General features: G+C 38.9%; 1 protein-coding gene across 1 annotated transcript in view; it reads right to left on the bottom strand.

Annotated features, from left to right (window-relative positions):
• The window catches only part of SPECC1L (sperm antigen with calponin homology and coiled-coil domains 1-like), a 147,501-nt gene that overhangs the window by 81,392 nt on the left and 43,380 nt on the right, over nt 1-22,729 (bottom strand). The window contains exons 4-9 of the mRNA XM_011925931.1: nt 17,629-19,259; nt 16,121-16,328; nt 10,489-10,562; nt 8,984-9,159; nt 5,121-5,284; nt 1,333-1,424 (exon numbers count right to left, since the gene is read on the bottom strand). Coding sequence (XP_011781321.1) covers nt 1,333-1,424; nt 5,121-5,284; nt 8,984-9,159; nt 10,489-10,562; nt 16,121-16,328; nt 17,629-19,259 — 2,345 coding nt within the window. The remainder of the gene's footprint in view (nt 1-1,332; nt 1,425-5,120; nt 5,285-8,983; nt 9,160-10,488; nt 10,563-16,120; nt 16,329-17,628; nt 19,260-22,729) is intronic.

Below are 22,729 nucleotides of genomic sequence, written 5' to 3'. Positions count from 1 at the left end.
AAAAAAAAAAAAAAAAAAAAAAGACATAACATCTTGTATATACATGCAAATGCAAAGCCACTAACTCACAACAATATAAATTCAAAAGGAGCAGGCTAGTAAACACAGTACAAATGTCTCAACTGGAAATGAAAATGCTCCCCAGCACCATTATTTTAGGGAAGAGGTGCAGCCGGGGCTACACTGTATCACAGGATAATGGGGGTTAGGCCATGTTTCCTTTGGCTACTCTCACCTATGTGGAAATACTCCGCCTCAGCTATACTGTCCAAAAGCGGCTGAATAAAATGCACAATGAGGGGCCTCTTGAGTGCTACCGAAAAGCCCTCTGCCCCGCTTCTCATCTGTATTCCCCAATGGCACAGAGGAGCAACTTTTGAAACTTGTTTCTAATGTATCAATAATGACCTGTGCTGGACCTGTTACAAAACAGCCCTCATGAATCTCGCTTCTCTGAATTCATGCCTTGTGCACCCCTTCCACTCTGAATCGCAGCTGCCCTGTGACTTGCTTGGATTAAAATAGCAGGACAGAAGTGTCACCGTCCAAGTTCCAAGCTTAGGTCTTCAGAGGCTTTGCTAACTTCCATTTTCAGTCTCCTGGAGCTGGAGATACCATGTTGTGAAGGAGCCTGAGAAGACAATCACATGGAGAAAGCGGCCCAGGAATCCTGCTGAGCCCAGGCCCCATCCCATCCTCTCTGTGAATTCAACTGCAGGAATGAGCCCAGGAAAGCCAGCAAAGAATTGCCTAGTCAACTCAGAGAAATGTAAAAACTAATAAAATTGTTCTTTCAAGCCACTAAGTTCTGAAGTGATTTGCTATGCAGTAAGGCTGAAACATGGCAACCACACACTCTACTCACAGACATCTCTGTGTCTTAGTGTAGTGACTAAAGCCACTGAATCCAGACAGCCTAGCTCTGAACCCCAGCTCTACCACTTAATTGCTGAACCTTGGCAAGTTACTTAACCTTTCTGGGCCTCAGTTACCACATGTGAAAAATACAGATAAGAACAGCACCTAATACCCAAGAGTTGTAAGGATTAAATGAGCTAACATTATAGAGCATTCAGAACAGTGTAGAACACATAGCAAGTGTTCAACTGTTGTTAGCTATCATAATTAGAGTCTATCAGAATAACACAATTTACACTTACATAATTTATCTCAATTAAAGATATTTACAGTATTTTAGGAAACAAATTCTAGATACATCCCTGCTGAGGTAGTCATTTACCCAACGAATATAGGTGTAAATGAGTGTGAAGAAAAGGCCTCAACTTTCAGATTCTGAGGCCATAAGAGCCTCCTGTGGTTCCAGGCACTCACCTGCATAGGGGACACAGCTGCTGCAGGAGGGGTTTTCATAGGACTTGGGCTCAGGGGCGTTCGAGGAATTGCAGCTGCAGCAGGGTTTGGTACTACAAAAACAACAAACAAAAAGGGAAATAATGTCACTGTACAGTGGAAGCTTAACTAGTCTCCACTTAAGGACTCGCCTGATTACCAAACGCTCTCAAACCCCCCTGGACACTGTCTTGGCTGATGTCTAGCCTCTGCTGAACACTTGTAGCTGTGTCTTAGCACACAGGTGCTTTTCCTCCCATCAGGTGAATTATTTGCATCCGTAGAGTAGTCATGCTTATTTCTAACCCATGTTATGGCAGTCATTTCGTTTTTGTTATTTAATTATAAATAACATTTTGTTATAAGCTAAAATGCTCCATAAAGCAATGAAATTCAAGTATTAAAACCCAAGAGGAGTATTTACATAACTATATCAGGTAAGAAGCCTGACAGGTAAAGGATGTTCAATAGTTGCATATTAAACAAAAGAATGAGGAACTCCTGCTTGTCTTTCCTCAAATCCTCCTGCAGAGTCCATCACGTTACATATATTTTCTGATTTGTATTTAACGCGGGGATGTGGAATCACTTGTTGGCATATCAGTCTCTCTCTCTCTAGAATAAACTGCTGAAAAGTAGTTTATGTTTTTAGAATTTATTAATTTCTAGACAGTTGAGCATAGCACAGATTCTGGTAAAGGCTGCAAAAATGATTCTTCATTTGATGCTGAATTAAACTAAAAATGGGATACAGAATGAACTCAGGCCTATCACACAGTGTGGCAAGATGAAGCAGATCACTGTAGACTTTTTTAATGCGGCCAATATAAACACAAATCTATTTACTTATATTTAGAATTGGTATCTTTAGATGTATTCTTTACTGAGATAAAATTCACAAAACATAATGTTAACCATTTAAAAATGTACAGTTCGGTGGCATTTAGTACATTCACAATATTATGCAACCATCACCTCTACCTAGTTCCAAAACATTTTCATCATTCCAAAAAAAAACCTAGTATCCCAACAGTCACTTCCTACCCACTGTCCCGCCAGCCTCTGGCAATCTGCTTTCTGTCTCTATGGATTGATGTAGTGTGAATATTTAACATAAACGGAATCTTACAATATGTGACCTGTTGTATCTGGCTTCCTTCAATTAACATAATGTTGTAAAGATTCATCCATGTTAAAGTATGTGTTACTACTTCATTCCTTCTTGTGGCTGAACAGTATTCCATTGTATGAATATACCACATTTTGTTTATCCATTCATTGAATGCATGGATACTTGGGTTGCTTCCATCCATTAGCTATTGTGAGCAGAACTGCTATGAACATTGATGTACAAGCACAGATGTTTCTCAATTTATGATGGAGTTATGTCCTGATAAAACCATCATAAGCAAGTCAAAAATGCATTTGATACACCTAACCTCCCAAACATCTCAGCTTAACCCAGCCTACCTTAAACAAGATCAGAACATTTACATTAGCCTACAGTTACGTAAAATCATCTAACATGAAGCCTATTTTATACTAAATAGGCTGTGTTGAATATCTCATGTAATTTACTGAAAGCTGTACTGAATGTGTATTACTGGCACTATTATAAAGTCAAAAAATCAAAAGTTAAAGCATCGTTAAGTCAGGGACTGTATTTGTCTGATTATCTATTTTCAGTTCTTTTGAATGTATAATTAGGAGTGGAATTGCTAGGTCATTTACATATATTTTATTATAAAATCACATATAAGGCTTTTAAAAAACTTTACTATGAAGCAGTTTTGTGCATTAAAGCATGCTTTATTAACATTTTGAATAGGTGTATAATTTTAATTTAATGTAGACATTCCATTATCATTTTGATTTTCAAAACATATATATATTTTATTCTTCAGAGACAAAGTCTTGCTCTGTTGTCCAGGCTAGAGTACAGTGGCTATTAGCAGGTGCAGTGATAGCATGCTACTGCCTCGGCCTCCTAAGTAGTTGGAACTACAGGCACTTGTCAGCTCAAAGCATATATATTTTAAAGTTCTCCTTTCATCTTACCCCATCATATTACCCAGAGGTGGCCACTAACAACAGTTCTGAGTACATCTTTCTTACACTTTAAACGCAAACACACTTAGCTATCTACGTACCTTAAAAAAACAAGACCACCCACATTATATACATACATATGCACACACACACACAGGTATATATAGATATATACATATATCTATATACATGTACTGGCCTGCAACTTACTATAAAGGACTGCAGTGCACAAAGCGACTGCTCAGGTGGCACATTTGAATAAAGGATCACAGACATGTTTCAACATCAGTACTTTGAGATCTATGTCATCCTTATTGAAATATGCATAGTATTTTACTGTATTAATTGGTCATAATTGTCTTAATTCTTTTAATAGGTATTTAAGCGATTTCTAGGTGTTCCATTTTTCCAAACAATGGTATACATACTGTGTATGTATACATATACAGAGTTTTTTATACATAATACTATCTTTATACATACTACTTGTGCCAGTACTAAGTATAACAACTTCAGAGTCTATGAACATGGCATTTTAAACTGGAAGGTATTGCCTAACAGTCCTCCAGAATGTCTATACCAACAGTGTGTAGGACTATATATGTGACTTTTGCTGTGTTTTTAAGTCAATGAGAACTCATTTGTGTATAATCACAGAATACAGATTCTAGTAGCCTGTTAATAAAGTTTAAAGAATTTCTAGACAAAAATTTAAGCTTTAGGACATATTACAATTAATTGTTCGAAAACACCACATCCCTTTTCCTTTCCCAGGGCTGAGGAAGTTAGATGAAAAAAAGTCAGTCATTTGAAAGTGGGGAGAGTAACCCTTCTAGAGCTTGTATGAAAGAAAGCTCGGCCTGATTCAGAACCTGAAATGCCATGTAGGACTATAGTGAGTGGGGGAAGAGTGGTTCAACTGTGGCAAAGACTAGGCAGGGGTCAGACCATGGAGGCATTTGGGTATCTGAATTTTGTTTCAACTCTAATAAGCAACTAAAGGATTTTAAACAAGAAAAGATCTTTCTATCATGGGATGAAAAAGGGAGATTTAATTTGGAGGTTACTGACATTAGTGATTGATGGTGGCTTGAACTAAAGCTTGTGCCGCTAGAGATTGGAGAGAAGACAGAGCAAAGACATCCATGATGTAGGCTGTATCAACAGGATTTGCTAGTAATAGACTAGATGTAGCAGTAAGAAAGAACAAGAATTTAAGGAAGATCCCCAGACTTTTGGCTTAAGTAACTGGGTGGAGTGATGCTGCCATTTATGCACCGGGAGAAGGCTGAAGACAGCAGACAAGAGTTTGCTTTTTGGACGTTAGATGTCCAGGAGACACCTGAGGGTTCATGTCAAGTAGGCATCCGGATAGATACGACTGAGGAGTTCAGAGGAAGGGAAGAGCTAAAGTTATACATCTGGAAGTTCTTAGGCATAGAGAACATACTTAAAGTAATAGGAATGTGTGTGATCCACCGAGGGTGAGAAGACACATCTCTGCATGGGATTAAGGCTTCTGTCTGAGACTAACACCTCCGAAGCTGAAGAGATCTCAAACCTATTAAATATCACCTTCTGTTAAGTCTAGTGCATTAATACTATATGAAAGTTAATGGGACTAAGAGTAAGATAGTAAAGAATATCAAATTAAACCAGAGAATATAAGGTAAGTAAACACAACCACATGCAGTTGGCACAATGCAGGAGAAATTAATTACCTTGAGACGCACTGTCAAAGGACTTGATGAGGGTTTTTACTGTAGGAGTTGGCTCTGAGGAAGTCGAGGACCTTCTACTCAGTCCCATTCCCTGCCTTAAGGCTGCCAAATCTCTCTCAACGGCATTCATGTAGTTGTATACTCGGCCTCGCTCCTCCTCCTGCCTGAAAATAATATTGAAATCAGAGCATTTTTACACAGGTACTAGAACATATACATTTTCCCCTCCCAGCTGAAAAGCATTAAAAACTATCAGTTTAAAAAAATTGTATCAGTTGAGCTTAGTAGATTACCTGGTCCAATGTTCTCATTTGCTTGGTAAATACCAGGAAATGATACTGAAATTTTTGTATCAGGTTATCCTAAGTAAGTTAAACAACCATCAAATTCCATTTTCATCTGAGTAAGTGTAAGGTAAGGACATCTGTAATCAATTAGCAGTAAAATAGGAGGTAGACTGGCTCAGAGCTGAGACTCTCCAGGTCCTGTGCTGCCGAGAAGGCCCTTCTCAGGAGTCCGGAGGTTCACCAGTACATGATACTGTATAATATTAATTTATAGTGGTATAATATTAACTTATACTGGTTCTAGCTAATATGTCATGCTTAGATATGGAAATACAAAGAAATGAAACCAAAGCGCACACTCTTTAAAAAAATAAAAATAAGAACAAGGCAAGTGGTGTAGTCTTCAAATAGAATTCTACAAAGGGAAAAAAAAAAAAAAAGGCCTAGACCCATATTAGTAACATGAGTCCTCTAGTAGCTCAGGGTGATGCATCCTGAGTCATCTGAAAAAATCAATTCCATTTCATTTCTGGCCCATTCTGAATTCACTACACTGACTAACACAGAATTCTTTCATCTGGAATGAGATTACAATTGCAGAGCTTGTACATGTCACATAACTATCAAGTATGTGAATAAAAATTAAGCCAGTCCTTAGGAAAAATTCGTCTTTGGTGGCCATTTGGCCTTCTGACAGTATTCTGCCTCAAGATGTACCACAAGATCGTAAGGTCATTTAGCTGTCATGATTAGAACTTTCTCTTTTTTTTGAGATGGAGTCTCGCTCTTGTCGCCCAGGCTGGAGTGCAATGACGTGATCTCAGATCACCACAACCTCCGCCTCCTGGGTTCAAGTGATTCTCCTGCCTCAGCCTCCCAAGTAGCTGGGATTGCAGGTATGCGCCACCACGCCCGGCTGATTTTGTATTTTTAGTAGAGACAGGGTTTCTCCACGTTGGTCAGGCTGGTCTCAAACTCCCGACCTCAGGTGATCTGCTCACCTAGGCTTCCCAAAGTGCTGGGACTACAGGTGTGAGCCACTGCACCCGGCTGATTAGAACTTCTAATAAAGAATCTATAACAGTGATTATCAAACTTTTTGGTCTTACAACCCCTTTCTACTCCTAAAAATGAGTAAGGACCCCAAAAACCTTTTGTTTATAAGAGCTGTCTTCCATTACATTAAAACTAAGAATATATAAAAATATTTAATTCATATAAAACTAAAATAAATACAGGGCTTATTAATATATTTTTATGAAAAATAACTATGCTTTCCAAAACAAAACAAAAAAAATTTAGTAAGAAGAGTAACAGTGCTTTGCATTTTAAAATCATCTCTTTAATGTCTGGCTTAAGAGAACACAGCTAAACTCTCATTTCTTCTGTATTGAACCTATTTTAATATGAAAAAAAGCAAGTCTTACATAGATAAGGTAGGTGGAAAAGGGAAGATTTTAATAGCCCTTTTAGATAACTGTAGCTGTTCTTATTTGATAACTGCACTAAAATGCAACAAGTAGTAACTTAAAAGTTAGCTCCAGTGTGGAATCTGAAACCATATAAGTGAACTTTTCCTATTCTGTCCACTAAAATCCACTCATCAATCTTGTTTAACATCATAGACTGGCTGTAAGGAAAATACTGTTTTACTTACAGATTTTCTAAATGCTGTTATTACACATTTTTTTTTTAAGTCATAATGATCTCATCAGAAGACACTTTATGGGAAGCTGTCAAACTCACCAATGGTAAATAACAAGTTTTCCCAAATCCTAACATTCACTTGAAAGCCCACATTTTATCACTGGCAATGAATACTGTCTGTTGTTTTCCTTTCAGTGACAGGCTGTCTTAACTGTTTTCACAAAATATCCATCAAATAATACCAAAGTCTGAATCATCCACAGTTTGTCTGTCATTTTCAAGTAAAAAAATGGCATTCAAGGAAAGAAGAAAGCAGTTCAAACTAATCACAGCATTTTCCTCAATGTGACCTCACTCTTCAGTATAGTCTTGAGTATACAGCAGATTAAGCAGAAGTGCTTTTTCTGTACTTCCCATTTTGTCACACAGAACGCTAAAGAGTGTACTCAAGGACCGGGATGTAGTAAAATTCATACTTTACGGTTTTACCAAGGACATCTTTAAGTGAAACCTGCATTTAAAAAAAAAAAATGCAAGTATGCGGTGGTGAAGAGTATAATGACTATAAGTGCAATTTATTGCCAAGATCCTGGTTCATCAACAGTTTACACTTGCTTTTCTCTAACAGTTTAGAAGTCAACACAGTGAAAAGGGCAATCAATGTGATGGTATTATGAAGACAGTTTGACCTCACAGACTACCTAAAGGGCCTTAGGGACATAAAGGAATCTGCAGGCCTTACTCTGAGAACCACTGCCCTACAAGATGCTACCTCTTTCAGAAGGCATTTTAAAAACATGTGTCTCAAAGTCTTATGAATTTTTGAGATCCAAAGGAATGAAACTTTAACAGTAGAATTTCATTCACTCAGGATAACTATAGAATGAAGCATTTCTGATATGTTATTCATTTAATAATACAAAGAAAAAAGTAATGTAATACATGTTTTATACTAGTAGAGAAACAATAATCTGTCTCATTCTATGTTCTGCTTAAGGAATCCAATGAAAAATGCTTAGCAATACTTTCCTCTGAGCCATTCATAGAGCAAGGCAATAATAAGACCATTTTTTAAAGATACACTGTTAGTTTTCTAAATTTCTTCCTATGCCTACTTAATAATTACTCAAACTAAGGAATAATCAAATTCTTAGTAATAACCTCAAATACAAAAATACTATCCCCCACTCTTAGATGGAATTTCACTGTGGAGCTCAGAGCATGTCACAAATGTCATTTCATCTAATAATTTTCATCAGTTTCCAATGATGTCTATGTTACATGGGGGAAAAAAAAACTACTGTGGAGATTCATTTGATTATAAGATAAAACAAGTGAAAATTCCTCAAGTGAGTGACAGAGAGAAACTCACTTTGCATTCTTTACTTGGGTCTCCAAAAATACTAGCTAAAGTATACTGACCATTGCCCTGAGCACTTGGCAGGCATTATCTTATTTAATCCTTATGACAACACTGTAAAGCAGGTAGTATTGTGTCATTTTAAAGATGAGAAAACTGAGGCTCAGGGAAGTCAAGATTCCTAACCAAGATTATAGCTAGTAAGAGGCAGAGCTGGACAAGAGCCAAGAATATCTGTCTCCGGAGTCCACATCCTTAGTCATGAGGCTATAATCTAAAGAAAACTAACAGGGCTGGACTGTGGGGCTGGGGGAAAGGAGAATCATGTGAGAGACCATCCTCACTCCCTTCAGAGTTGTGGATCACTGATACTGACAACTCTGGAAGATCCGCATAGACTGCACTAGTTCACATGTGCCATAAAATGAGGCCCAGAAAAGCTGAGTAACTTCCATCAGATCCAAACTCAGTATCAAACTCCACATTTTTTCCATAATACCACATCAAAAATTGGGATTTAAATGTTCTCTACCAAAACATAAGTACACAACTGGTTTCTCAGAACATACTTGCGTGACTTTATTTCCTCCAATTCTTTTGTGAGTTTCTCGTTTTTTTCTTGAGCCTCATGTAACCGGCGCTTTAGATCACCAATCTCCTCTTGGGCTTCAGATTTAATGTCATTTGCAATGACTACTGCAGTCTGAAGATCAGCCTGAAACTGCCGCCATTCCGCAGATTCTTCCTATATTAAAAAATTAACTTTTTATTTCCAAAAGAGAGCAATCAAGATGTATTTAAAAGCAATAAAATTTGTTTATGATTGGATTGCTATAACACACTAATGCTTCCAAATGATGATTCATTTTTTTAATCCCAGAGAATTGCTATTATATATTTCTAACAGGCAATGCAACTATTATTAGTGAACTTGTTCTTAATAAGGAAAAGATTTTCCAGCTGATCTGCCTACTGAGGCATCAAGTACTCAGAGTGCTCAATAGATATTAATGAAAATAGTGTCAAGCTTCCCTTCTTCATGCAAGTTTCAAAGCAGTTCTTATGAAAATAAACATCATCCAGAATTTATGGATCTTTACCTCTGAAAAGCATAAGAAGGTATATAATGGTATGTGAACCATACAGTGAAAAACTATAAATATCCTGACATCAAAACCTAACAGGAAAAAAAAAAATCAAAAGGAAAGGAAGAGGAAGCCAGAAGAAAAACACTAAACTCAATATAGGCAGGCAAAACTATACAAAGAGGTGGTAAGGAACTACGTGGTCTGTTGCTTCCCACAGTCATGGAGGATGCGGGTGTGGCCGGGTGGGGAAGTCTCCCTGGGACTCACCTCCCTCAGAGCCACAGCTGGGCCATGCTTGAGCCCCATGCCCTCCTCACCCCTAAAGCAATTTTCTTACACCATGAAAGCAGCCTGAGCAACTGTGGTATGACCCAAACGACTGAGTAGCTTTCTCCCCACTCCCTGCATCATGGCTGCATTGCTATTGGCAAGACAGATCACTGCCACAAAATGTATGAAAACAGACTAGTTTGGGGCACCTTATAATCAAAAGCTAACAATCTTTCTTCACAAAATAGAACACTTTTTCCCCAAATCTATCTTTCTAAAATTACTAACCATAAATTTCTACAGGTCGAGTATCACCTACCCAAAAGCATTTCAGATTTAAGATTTTTTGGATTTTGGAATATTTGCACTATACTTAACAGCTAAGCATCCCAAAGCTGAAAATCCAAAACCCAAAATATTCCAATAAGCATTTCCTTTGAGCATCATGCCATCACTCCAAGAGTTACAAATTTTGGAATATTTTAGATTTCAGAATGTCTAGTTAGGGATACTCAACCTATAGTACATTCTTGTACCCCAAATCTAGCACCAATCCCAATCTGAAATGACAGCATTTGCTTTCTGCCCAAAACCCAATGGGGCCAGTATTATCATTGTATCCAAAGCTTAAGATGAATGATAACATGGTCAATGACTACACCTCAAATTTCAGAAAACTGTTTTCTAACAAGATAATACATGAAGATTTATCCTACCCGAAGTCTTCTGTGGAGTGTCTTTATTTCTCTTTCCATGTCGTGCTTTTGGTCCTGGAGTTTTTTAACTGTATCTGAAAAGATCACCAAAGTTTAAATATCTATTCTCACAACAAAGTTCAGAGGAATAATACAAAGAAAAGGGGTACTTAAATATGACATTCAAAAAAAGTTATCCTGTCCAAAGACTACAAAAAAATTTTAATACAAAACTTTAATAGAAAAAATGTGCAATCCAAGTAATAACCAATATTACTTTCTTTGGAAAATATCAAGTTAAAAAATCACAATTTCTAAATCACTTCCTTCCACAGTATCTTAATTTTGAAACAAAAAGTAAAACCGTTAGAAATTCACTTTGTTGGTACATAACCAGTCAAAACAATATTGACTGTGACTAAAATATGAACTTTGAATCATAAACACTGTTAATCTGCAGTATTTATATAAGCATGTCTTTCCTTACACGCTGGAATAAATTCCAGAAGTGAATTAGTAAAATCAAAATTAGTAAAAAATATAATACCCAGGGTAGCTGCTGTTTAAATTAATCCTATAAAAATCTTTTTAAAAAATAAAGAATATATTTATAAAGTAAATCAATAATTCCTCAAATTATCCCATAATGTCTTACAACAATGTCATTCACTCTAAAAGCATTCAGTGAACACCAATAAGATGCAAAGTATCATTCTAGACAGAGTGAGGATACAAAGATGAAAGTGTAGCACAGGCTAGTCTCCCTGGAACCAGAAACATAAAGGGAAGTCACCTTCTCTTTGGAGGTTCTACTCTAAAATCCAAGCATAAGAGAGAAATGCCTTAGGAGGGTGCTATGCTGATAGCTGCCACTAAGTAAACCACTCACGGCTGATTACTTTGACAGCTCAGGAACGAATCACTTTTTGGTTAAGGACAAGAAGGGTACTTACACAACTGGTGGCAAATCCTTTACCCTGATTCACCTACAGCCCCACCCCAGTAGATCACTGGCTGTTCTCTGTGTTCCAACTGTGTCTTACGCAGCCTTGTACCATGTTGCTGCCAACATTACCACATCTCTTGACACACCTGTCTCGACCACTAGACTAAAAACACTTCAAAGGCAGAAGAAGCCATGTGATGACCTCACAGACTCAGTAGTTGGAATAATGGTATCTTAAAAATGGAATAGACCGTTGCTCTCCAACGCCAGTGCCGCCTCTCGCTCGCCGAGCTCCAACTGAAGGAGAAGGGGGGTAAGAGTAAGGAGGTCTCTGCACCATGGCTCGTACAAAGCAGACTGCCCGCAAATCGACAGGTGGTAAAGCACCCAGGAAACAACTGGCTACAAAAGCCGCTCGCAAGAGTGCGCCCTCTACTGGAGGGGTGAAGAAATCTCATCGTTACAGGCCTGGTACTCTGGCGTTCCGTGAAATTAGAGGTTATCAGAAGTCCATTGAACTTTTGATTCGCAAACCTCCCTTCCAGCGTCTGGTGCGAGAAATTGCTCAGAACTTTAAAACACATCTGCGCTTCCAGAGCGCAGCTATCGGTGCTTTGCAGGAGGCAAGTGAGGCCTATCTGGTTGGCCTTTTTGAAGACACTAACCTGTGTGCTATCCATGCCAAACGCGTAACAATTATGCCAAAAGACATCCAGCTAGCACGCCGCATACGTGGAGAACGTGCTTAAGAATCCACTATGATGGGAAACATTTCATTCTCAAAAAAAAAAAAAAATCTCTTCTTCCTGTTATTGGTAGTTCTGAACATTAGGTAATTTTTTCCCATGGGGTCAAAAGGTACCTAAGTATATGATTGCGAGTGGAAAAATAGGGGACAGAAATCAGGTATTGGCAGTTTTTCCATTTTCATTTGTGTGTGAATTTTTAATATAAATGCAGAAGCGTAAAGCATTAATGCAAGTTAAAATGTTTCAGTGAACAAGTTTCAGTGGTTCAACTTTATAATAATTATAAATAAACCTGTTAAATTTTTCTGGACAATGCCAGCATTTGGATTTTTTTAAAACAAGTAAATTTCTTATTGACGGCAAAAAAAAAAAAAAAAAGGAATAAATATATAAATGTGCCAGCTGATGGTAGCAGTAATAAAAAGCAATGCTGAAATCATTACCTAGGGTTTTTCTTTTTTTTAATAAGTATCCTATTGATAGAACTTAACAATTTATCATTAGGGACAAAGTAACTATAGACATTAGTGTTTCTGGGTAAATAACATTCTCTCCCATTCCTTATACTTAGTAGCAGGAACTCAGGCATAGTGAACACTTGCTTGCAATGACACATATAATAAAAAAATTCTTCCTCTAGCTAACAATTTATTGGCTTTTAATCAAGACCCGAAAGTATGAGTATGCTGATGTTTTTTCTTACATGGCTCATCATCTTCTTTATCCCTGTTCCACTAGAACCTTCTCTTTGAAAATCTTTTTGCCACTATGCTTTACATTTGATGTTGGTATATGTGTGTGTTCTGATATTTTTGGGGTTTTTTTCTTTTTCTTTTTTTTTTTTTGAGACATAGTCTCAATCTGTTGCCCAGGCTGGAGTGCAGTGGCGTGATTTCAGCTCACTGAAACCTCTGCCCCCTGGGTTCAAGCGATTCTCCTGCCTCAGCTTCCTGTGGAGCTGGGATTACAGGCGCCTGCCACCATGTCCAGCTAATTTTTGTGTTTTCAGTACAGATGGGGTTTCACCATCTTGGCCAGGCTGGTCTTGAACTCCTGACCTCATGATCCACCTGCCTTGGCCTCCCAAAGTGCTAGGATTACAAGCATGAGTCACCGCACCTGGCTAGTATTCTGATATTTTCAAGTGGCATGAATTCACTTTAACAACATAGAGTCTAGAATATTTATAACAATTATACGTGAAATAATAATTATTACAAATAAATAATAATGCTGTATTTTCTAAAGCTGGATCAGAAATAAATGAGATAAAACATTGGTGGCAGCAGCAATTCTGGTAGCCAGTAGTTAACTTGCTCTCATTCATTGCCCCAAAACTGTGTAACAAAGTCAGGTCCTGTGAAATAAAAAGGTTCAAAATTTACTCTTTAATTCTATAAATGTGTCATATGTACCAACTTTGTACCAGGCTTTTTTCTAAGTGCTTAAGATGTAAAGGAAAGGAAAAAGATATAATCTTCATCCTCTTAGAGACAGAAAGGCTAGTCTTGTGTTGAGACAACAAAGGTAGATGACTTCATAAGCAAAAGATTAAACTTTAAAGCCTGTCTCATATATAAGCTACTTCAGACTCAATCTGCAAACTAAGGGTCAAATCTAATCTGGTTTGGGTAAAGCAGACAACAAGCTGAGTAGGCGAGTCTAATGCCCTGATCCTTATCTCTGGAGGCAAGCATGGCTCTGGAATCATCATGGGAACTTGGTTCCTTGAGACCTCATACATAGACAAATTCAGGGTTTTGGACATAGATGAGGAGTAAGGATAGAAGCTGAAAAATTTCTAATGTTGAAAACACTAAGAGTTACACCTTTCATTTACATTGTATCCATTTATATGCAAGAAATATTTCATAATCAAAACAGGCAGTCAGGAGTGGTGGCTCAGGCCTGTAATATCTGCCAATCACCTGAGGTCAGGAGTTCGAGACCAGCCTGGCCAACGTGGTGAAACCCCGTCTCCACTAAAAATAAAAAATTAGCCGGCTGTGGTGGCAGGAGAATTGCTTGAACCCAAGGGGCAGAGGTTGCAGTGAGCCAAGATGGTGCCATTGCACTCCAGCCTGGGCAAGAAAAGTGAAACTTCATCTCAAAAAAGCAAACAAGCAACAAAAAACAGGCAAGCAAACAAAAAATGTTAGGAGCATAATTTCTCTTGAAATGTGCTAAAACTTGTTTTCTTTTTCTTGTCACAAAGGACACGACACATCTACTTATTGTTAAACATAATGTACGCAAGACAAATGACAGCAAATCTCAGGACAGTTCACTTTTAACATTTGGCATTCTGATTCTCAAGTAACATTTTAAGCTACATGATCATCTTAGACTGATCGTAAATCCTCAAGTTGCATTCATTCTTTTGCTCTTTTTCTCTTTATTGACCTTTTCATTCATGGGCACAGAATTCACATAATCACTGTTCTTTAAAAGGTGTTTTTCTGCCCCCTGGCACTACATTTTTATTATTGTCACCTCTTATAAATAAATAAATAAATCCTTTTAAATAAAAGGGAAGGCCAGGCGCGGTGGCTCAAGCCTGTAATCCCAGCACTTTGGGAGGCCGAGACGGGCGGATCACGAGGTCAGGAGATCGAGACCATCCTGGCTAACACTGTGAAACCCTGTCTCTACTAAAAAATACAAAAAACTAGCTGGGCGAGGTGGTGGACGCCTGTAGTCCCAGCTACTCGGGAGGCTGAGGCAGGAGAATGGCGTAAACCCGGGAGGCGGAGCTTGCAGTGAGCTGAGATCCGGCCACTGCACTCCAGCCTGGGCGACAGAGCAAGACTCCGTCTCAAAAAATAAAATAAAATAAAATAAAATAAAATAAAATAAAATAAAAGGGAAAGTGGCAGCCAGTGGAGATACTCAGACAGAATAAAGTGCACTAAAAGTGTCTGTAGGGATTTGATTTAAACTTTACAATCTTTACAATCATGTCTATATTTTTACTTCTGAAACGGAATGTATTTTTTTTCCCTGGAAACAAAGGAATTTGTGCTTAAGTTCTTGTTGTGAAGACTAGTTTGCAAAACTGCCATCTACCATGATTTGTGGTCACACAAGAAAGCAGCATTACTCTTCGACTCTCGAACCTCTAACGGCAGCTTCCTTCCTCTTCAGTGTTCCTCCTGTGGGAGACACTGCCATCTATTGTCTTCAACTCAAAAGCAACATTCGAGTCTACCAAGGAAAAGAACTACTACTATGGTCTTCCTATTTTTAAATTACAAATTATAATTCAATTTTTACAATGCTATTTTTATTCTAGAGATCAGGCAAACTGCTGTTCAATGTTATTAGACCAATTTTGTTATGAACAACTCCGGGCACTGCCCTACCCATTTAACAATGGGTTCATAACCTTCGAGTCCCATTATTGATTATGAACCCTATTATTCTCTGACAAAAAATAATCCATTCTCGCTCTGGTTATATCCCATCAATCATGCTGATATTGCCAGGCAGTTACCATGGACACAGGATCAATCTGTGACTTTTTCTTCTCTGTTTTGAGATAGAGTCTCACTCTGTCGCCCAGGCTTGAGTGCACTGGCACAGTCTCAGCTCACTGTAGCCTCTGCCTCCTGGGTTCAAGCCATCCTCTCACCTCAGCCTCCCAAGGAGCTGGGATTACAGGCACCTGCCATCACACCCAGCTAATGTTTGTATTTTTAGTAGATACGGGGTTTCACCATGTTGGCCAGGCTGGTCTCAAACTCCTGAACTCAAGTGATCTGCCTGCCTTGGCCTCCCAAGGTGCTGGGATTACAGGCGTGAGCCACTGTGCCTGGCCTGGTTCGGTGTTGAACTCCCAAAGTGCTGGAATTACAGACACGAGCCACTGTGCCTAGCCCTATTTTATTACTAAATGCAAATTATCCCCACATGTTTAAAAGAGTAAGACAAAAAAGAATGAAAAGTTCTTATCACTTACTCTCTAAATCAGAAATAATGAGGTTGTCATGAAGTTTCACAGCACGATGTTGTTCTACTTCATCTTCAAGTTCAAAGATGGTTTCTTTCATGTCACTCCTTTCTGTTTCTTTTTCATCCAGGTCTGATCTTAATTTTTCTAACGTCATATTCAAATCTTCAATTTGTTTCTTAGCTTCTTCTTGGAAGGCTCGGTATTCATCCTCTACCTATATAAAATTGATGGTGTAGATTTAGAAAAGTTAAGAGTTGTTCTAAGGTCAGTTCCAGAATTGAGGTACACACAGTTTCTAAGGGGAACTAAGTGTGAGGCACTATGGATAAACTAAAACAACCTGTATAGTAACTGTTAAAAAGTATGAAAAAGCACTCCATGGTAAGATTTTATATAATACGCTTAAACGTAAACTGTTGCTGTAACACTGACTGAAATTATATTGATGTATCATTGAACTTAATCAGATTATTTACAAGGAAACTTTGGAAATTTTCGTTTCTCCAAAGTTTGGACTGAAAGCATGTACGTTTGATGAATAACATGTTGTCCTAACAAAAATAGTGTCATATTTGTGACGGTTCCAGTATCAAACTGAAAAAGGGAAAAACAATGCTCAAATAGTGCTTTTACAAAAAGTATTATATTAGTTCACAGTAGCCTCTCAACATACATGTGCCAAGAAATAATACAAATCTCCTAAACTGTAACTGTAAAAGTGATCACTAAAAAAACCCTAAAACCTAAATTATTTACATTTTGGCCAAAGATATATTAAAATTTATTTTAAAATCATTGCACTAAAATAACAAACAAATAAAATGTAAGCTAGAATAACTAGATAACTCATGGAAATAAACAGTTCATCAGCAACCACATGGGGTACAGATCCCTGGCCAGAATGCCAGCGGCACTGGGTAGCAGTTCCAACTGAGTCCTCACTATTATGCTGCATGCATGTAAAACAAGGGGCTGGATGGATAATCACTAAGGTCCCTGCCAGCAATAAATCACAGGCCTCTGAGAAACAGGAGCCTCTATATGCCAAAAATATTTTTTAACTCTCAACAGATTTCTATTTGAAAAACTATTTCTATAGCAGGAGAAGAGGAAACATGCACTGCTGATGCTACAGACTAGAATACTGACTCTCCACCTATATAGTACACCAGAACAGATTTGAGATGAGGTAGGGGGAGGTAAAATTTCACGACCCGCTCCATAGGCATACTCAGAACTAGGGACAAATTCTGGTTTTAGCTGTAATACCAGCCACATCCTCTCACAGGCAGGAAAATAGGAACAAAATATAAGTGAGAGAAAGTGAGATTATCTTAAGAATACTTTTCACTGTATTCCAATAAAAGGAAATCATTCTCAAGTTTTAAAAATATCAGCTTTATAAAAAAGCTAATAACACACCAAACCAAACCAGAGACCCTGGTTCTCAGTAAACACTATGCATGGCAGCTGCCTAATACTGTCCAGAACATTTTAATCTATTTAAACAATACCTTAGCAATGGCATCCTGTAATCGATTGGCATCATTTCGGGTATGAGCCAGATCTTCCTGCAAGCTACTAGCCAAAGTCTCTGCTTTTTCTTTGTCCAGCCTGACACTCTCCAGGAGGTCCTGAATATCAGATTTGTCTCCAGAGTTATGGATAGAATACAGCTCTGCTACTTTCTGCTTTTCATTCTCCAGCTGGGCCTTCAGGCGATTCATCTCTATCTGGTCACTGGCCACGGTGGCTTTGTACTCCTCTAACGTGGCTGCCAAGGCTGCTTTTCCTTTCTGCTCAGACTCAATAATTCGCTCCATATGGTGACTGCGTTCTTTGAGTGCCCCTATCATTTCTTGAGCTTCCTTGTTGTCCTGTTCTGCCATTTTCAAAGTATTGCTTAAATGCTGCTGGACACCAAGAAGCTGCTCCCGTTCAAAACGGGCATTCTCAGCGAGGTCCATGTAACGTTGCTCTAATTCCATATAGCGCCCACTTTTTACATCTTCATCTATGACATAAGAAATGTGATGCTCATCTAGAAGAGAGCGGAAGTATTCAATCTGTCGACTAAAGTGTTCCAACTTATCGCTCTGCTGACATAAAGACTCCATCAGAATAACCTTCTCTTCTCCAAGCCTTTCGTTTTCACTATTCAGTTCTTGGGTAATCTGCTGTAAATCAGCTAGCTCTTGCAGGGTTGCCTGGAGTTCCTCACTTGTACTGTGTTGGTTCTCTTCCATCTGGTGTATCCGTTCAGTCAGGCAAGCCACCGACACTTCACTGGCGTTCCCACTGCTCCCCTTCCGGGAGCGCTCTATGCTGGGGATGCCTTCCGACTCTGAGGAGGATGGTGCATCCAGTGCATCATCACTCGATGTGAGGGGCTGGTAGACCTCACTGCACTCGCTGTCTAGATTGTCCATGGAGTTACTGTGCTGATGGTCCATTAGTGTATTTTCATCCTGACTCAAGAGATCCTCCACTGAGCCAGGGGCAGAGCCTTCCACTGAAGAAGTCAGAGTTCCTCCTCCATCACTCTGGTTACCAGGGGTCATTTCTGGGCTCAGGGACTGATAGCCAAACAGTTTTTCAGAATTGTCTAACCTCTGCTCTAGGGAAAAGCCCAATGCATTCAACCTGTCCTTTAACATTCTGTTTTCATTTTTCAGCTGGTTGAGTTCTTCACGGATGGCAGTATTCTGTTCCTGCAACTGCAATAAAGTGGACTCCACATCAGTCGGCTGGTGAGCCATAATGGTTTCCTTCTCAGATTTTTCATCACCCTCAGAATGGTCCTCATTAATGCCCAGCTGGGCACGCATGTCTCGCAGTTCATTTCTCAAATGTAAAATTTCTACATCTTTAGTTTTTGCCAGTGTGAGAAGATCCTTCACTTTGGCCTCCAAAGCAGCTCTGTCACTGATCTGACTGTCTGACTTAGACTTGCTCATACGAACGTCACATTCTGTAGCAGTTCGACTGCGGGAACGTTTGGCCAATGCCACGTCATTAGCTCCCTGACCTGCAGAAGGCAGTTTTTTGCTCTGGTTTAATCGGGTACGTTCACGTAATCTTTCTCTAGTAGAACTGGATTCTTTATTACCTGTAGAAGTGCTCCGCTTGGTTGAAGAAGCTGTGCCTATGTGTTTAATACAAAAAATGTAAGGCAAAAATGTTAGCAATAAAAGGCTACATAGAATATACAGTTCCTGCCCCAGGTGTAATGAGATAAAATCCAGGATTTACACAATGATTTAGATATACAATAATCTTGCCTTAGAGTCTGTTACTTTAAAGTTCAATGTCTTCAAAACCAGAAGATCATTCATCTTTTAATTATCAAGGAGAAATAAGTTATACACTTTATAAATAATTTTTTTTAAAAGAGCAAATTTTAAGGAATGTGAATTACATCTCTATAAAGCTGATATTTAAATGATATACATTAACTTGAATCCAGAAGCAGGGTTTTAACCAGTTGGTCAGAGGCATAATATTCTAGGGCAAGACAGGCGAAGATGACTCCAGGATTAGCCAGTCGGTGATAAACTAACTGTACACAGATAGTGGAGAGAGATCACAGGTGGGCAAGAAGGGAAAAGCAGTCTGTGGGCAAACCAAAAATCTAAGCTACCTACAAGAAACACAAAAATTTTACTCTGACCAAAGTAAATGCAAAAAAGTTTTCACATCATAAAATGCCGCATAAATAGTAACAACTATAACAACAGCTAACACATACCTAGCACTTGGTTATATAAATACATTAACACTTCACATACATTAACTTATGTAAGTCTCATTAAACACTTGAGGTAGGTGCTATTATCGCCTTGTTTTACAGATAAAGAAACTCAGACACAGATATTAAATAATTTGCCAACATCTCACAGGTAATAAATAGATGAGTCAAAATTCAAACCTAGGCAGTCTGGTTCCAGAATTTGCACCTTAACCAGTATGTTATACTGTCTCTCTAAATGTAAAAAACAACAAAGCACTAATGTTAAATAATGATGATGTGTCAATCAAATCTATGTGAATCACATGATTACTTAACTACTAAAATTTTAAACCTGTGAAAACTGACACAATCATTTGTTTAATACAAAAAGAACAGGAAGTTTTCTTTTTTTGTTTTTGTTTTTTGAGATGGAGTCTCTGTCACCCAGGCTGCGGTGCAGTGGAGCAATTTCGGCTCACTGCAACCTCTTCCTCCCAGGTTCAAGCGATTCTCCTTCCTTGGCCTCCCAAGTAGCTGGGATTACAGGTGTGTGCCACCATGCCTGGCTAATTTTTTTGTATTTTTAGTAGAGACAGGGTTTCACCATGTTGGCCAGGCTGGTCTCAAACTCCTGACCTCAAATGATCTGCCCGCCTCGACCTCCCAAAGTACTGGGATTACAGGTGTGAGCCACCGCACCTGGCCAGGAATATGTTTAGATACCTGTAAATACTTAAGAAATAATGAATTTTTATGCTAAAAAATAAGATCCACATCTAATCAATAAGTATTTTTAAAGACCCTGCTGGTTCATTAGGTGGTGGGATCCAGGCTGTAGAGGTAACAGGGAGCAAATGATCTCCATGGATATAGGGAGATAGCCGCTAACAGAATAGGTGTACAGGAGGGTGCAGAATTCAGGCTGGCCAGAAGATAGATAAGGAGAGGAAGCAGAAGTGAACATGGCACACAGAAAGAAAAAGTAGTCACATAGTTAACGGAAGCTGCTGGGGAATGTTCATACAGAGTTCTGAAAGACAGGCAGAATTCAGTGAGGCACACTAAGTCAATAAATGATCCTGAATTGGGAAGAAATGTAAGGAAAAGTGCATTTTATGAAAATCTAGAGGATACTGATATGGTTTGGCTGTGTCCCCACCCAAATCTCATCTTGAATTGTAGTTCCCAGAATCCCCATGTGTTTCGGGAGGGACCTGTTGGGAGGTAATTCAATCATGGGAGCTGTTACCCTCATGCTGTTTTCATGATAGTGAGTTCTCATGATATCTGATGGTAAAGGGCTTCCCCTTCGCTTGGCTCTCATTCTTCTCCTTCCTGCCACTATGTGGAGAAGTACGTGTTTGCTACCCCTTCCACCATAATTCTGTTTCCAGAGGCATCACCATCTCTGTGGACCTGTGAGTAAATTAAACCTCTTTTCTTCATAAATTACTCAGTCTGGGGCAGTTCTTTACAGCAAACTGAGAAGGGACTAATACAGATACTAAGTGGAATACACAGGAAGAAAGCAGAGCAGCAGAGGAGGAATGTGGGCAGGTAAGAGAGTCCTCCATTGAGGGGCGGCAGTAAGAATACAGAAGAGGCAAGAAATCTATGACAGATATCAAAGGCAAAAGTAACCAGACTGGGAGAAACAACTGCATATGGAAAAAGATGGCATAACACTTTTTTTTTTTTTCTCTGAGGCTCTGTCACTCAGGCTAGAGTGCAGTTGTGCCATCACAGCTCAAAGCAACTCCACCCCCCCGGGCTCAGGTGATCCTCCCACCTCAGCCTCCCAAGTAGCTAGGACTACAGGTACACGCCACCATATCCAGCTAATTTTTGTATTTTTTTGTAGAGACGGGGTTTCACCATGTTGGGCATGTTGCCCAAGCTGGTCTTGAACTCCTAGGCTCAAGTGATCTGCCCACCTTGGACTCCCAAAGTACTGGGATTACACGCATGCACCATCGCACCTGGCTGGCGTAACTTTTTCCTCCAACATTAATTCCTTTCCCTAGTTCTGTAAGTGGTACTTCATCCTTATCTAAATCAAAAATCCTTACAAAAAAGAACATCTGTTCAAGTTTGAAAGATAAAAGAAGAAAAACTCCTCTATGGATTACTGTAATGAGTAGACAGAATAATCTGAGGTAAAGACAAGTGAATTGATACACTGAAATCAAACAGTCTTAGGAAACTGTCACTGGTGGAGGTAAAGGTAGAGCAGATGAACTGAAGAATAAGGATGTTGTTATAGGCTGAACTGTGCTCCCCACACACAAAAAATTAATATGTTGAAGCCCTAACCCCCAAACCACAAAATGTGACTGCACCTGGAGATAGGATAATTAAGTTAAAGAGGTAATTAAGGTAAGATGAAGTCATTAGGGTGGGCCCTAATCCATACAACTGGTGTTCCTGTAAGAGGAGGACATGAGGACACACACACAGAGGGACAAACCAGTGAAGACACAGAGAAAGAAGCCATCTGCAAGCCAAAAAAGAGATCTCAGGAGAAAGCAAATCTGCTAACACCCTCATCTCAGACTTCTAGCCTACAGATTTGAGAAAATAAATTTCTATAGCTTAAGCCATCCAGTCTGTGGTATTTTGTTATGACATCCCCAGCAAAATAAAATAAACATACAAAGCCATACTGGGGCAGCTAATCCGGAGAGGTGATAACTGAATCCTGAGGTCAGGTAACATCAGTCAGCAAGAAACTAAGTATACAAACACATGGAATCTCTCCCAGTACAATTCTAAAGGCAGGAAACCAGAAGACATATAAATGGCAAGAGTATTTAATTTCCTTCCTACCACATCAGCTACAATGTTAAATGTGATGATGACCCCAGGCTTGGGAGTAAAAGACCTTG

This window comes from Colobus angolensis, unplaced genomic scaffold, assembly GCF_000951035.1.
Source record: "Colobus angolensis palliatus isolate OR3802 unplaced genomic scaffold, Cang.pa_1.0 Scaffold663, whole genome shotgun sequence".
Taxonomy (NCBI): domain Eukaryota; kingdom Metazoa; phylum Chordata; class Mammalia; order Primates; family Cercopithecidae; genus Colobus; species Colobus angolensis.
Note: the sequence above shows the minus strand (reverse complement) of the source record. Positions and strands in the feature narration are given on the sequence as shown.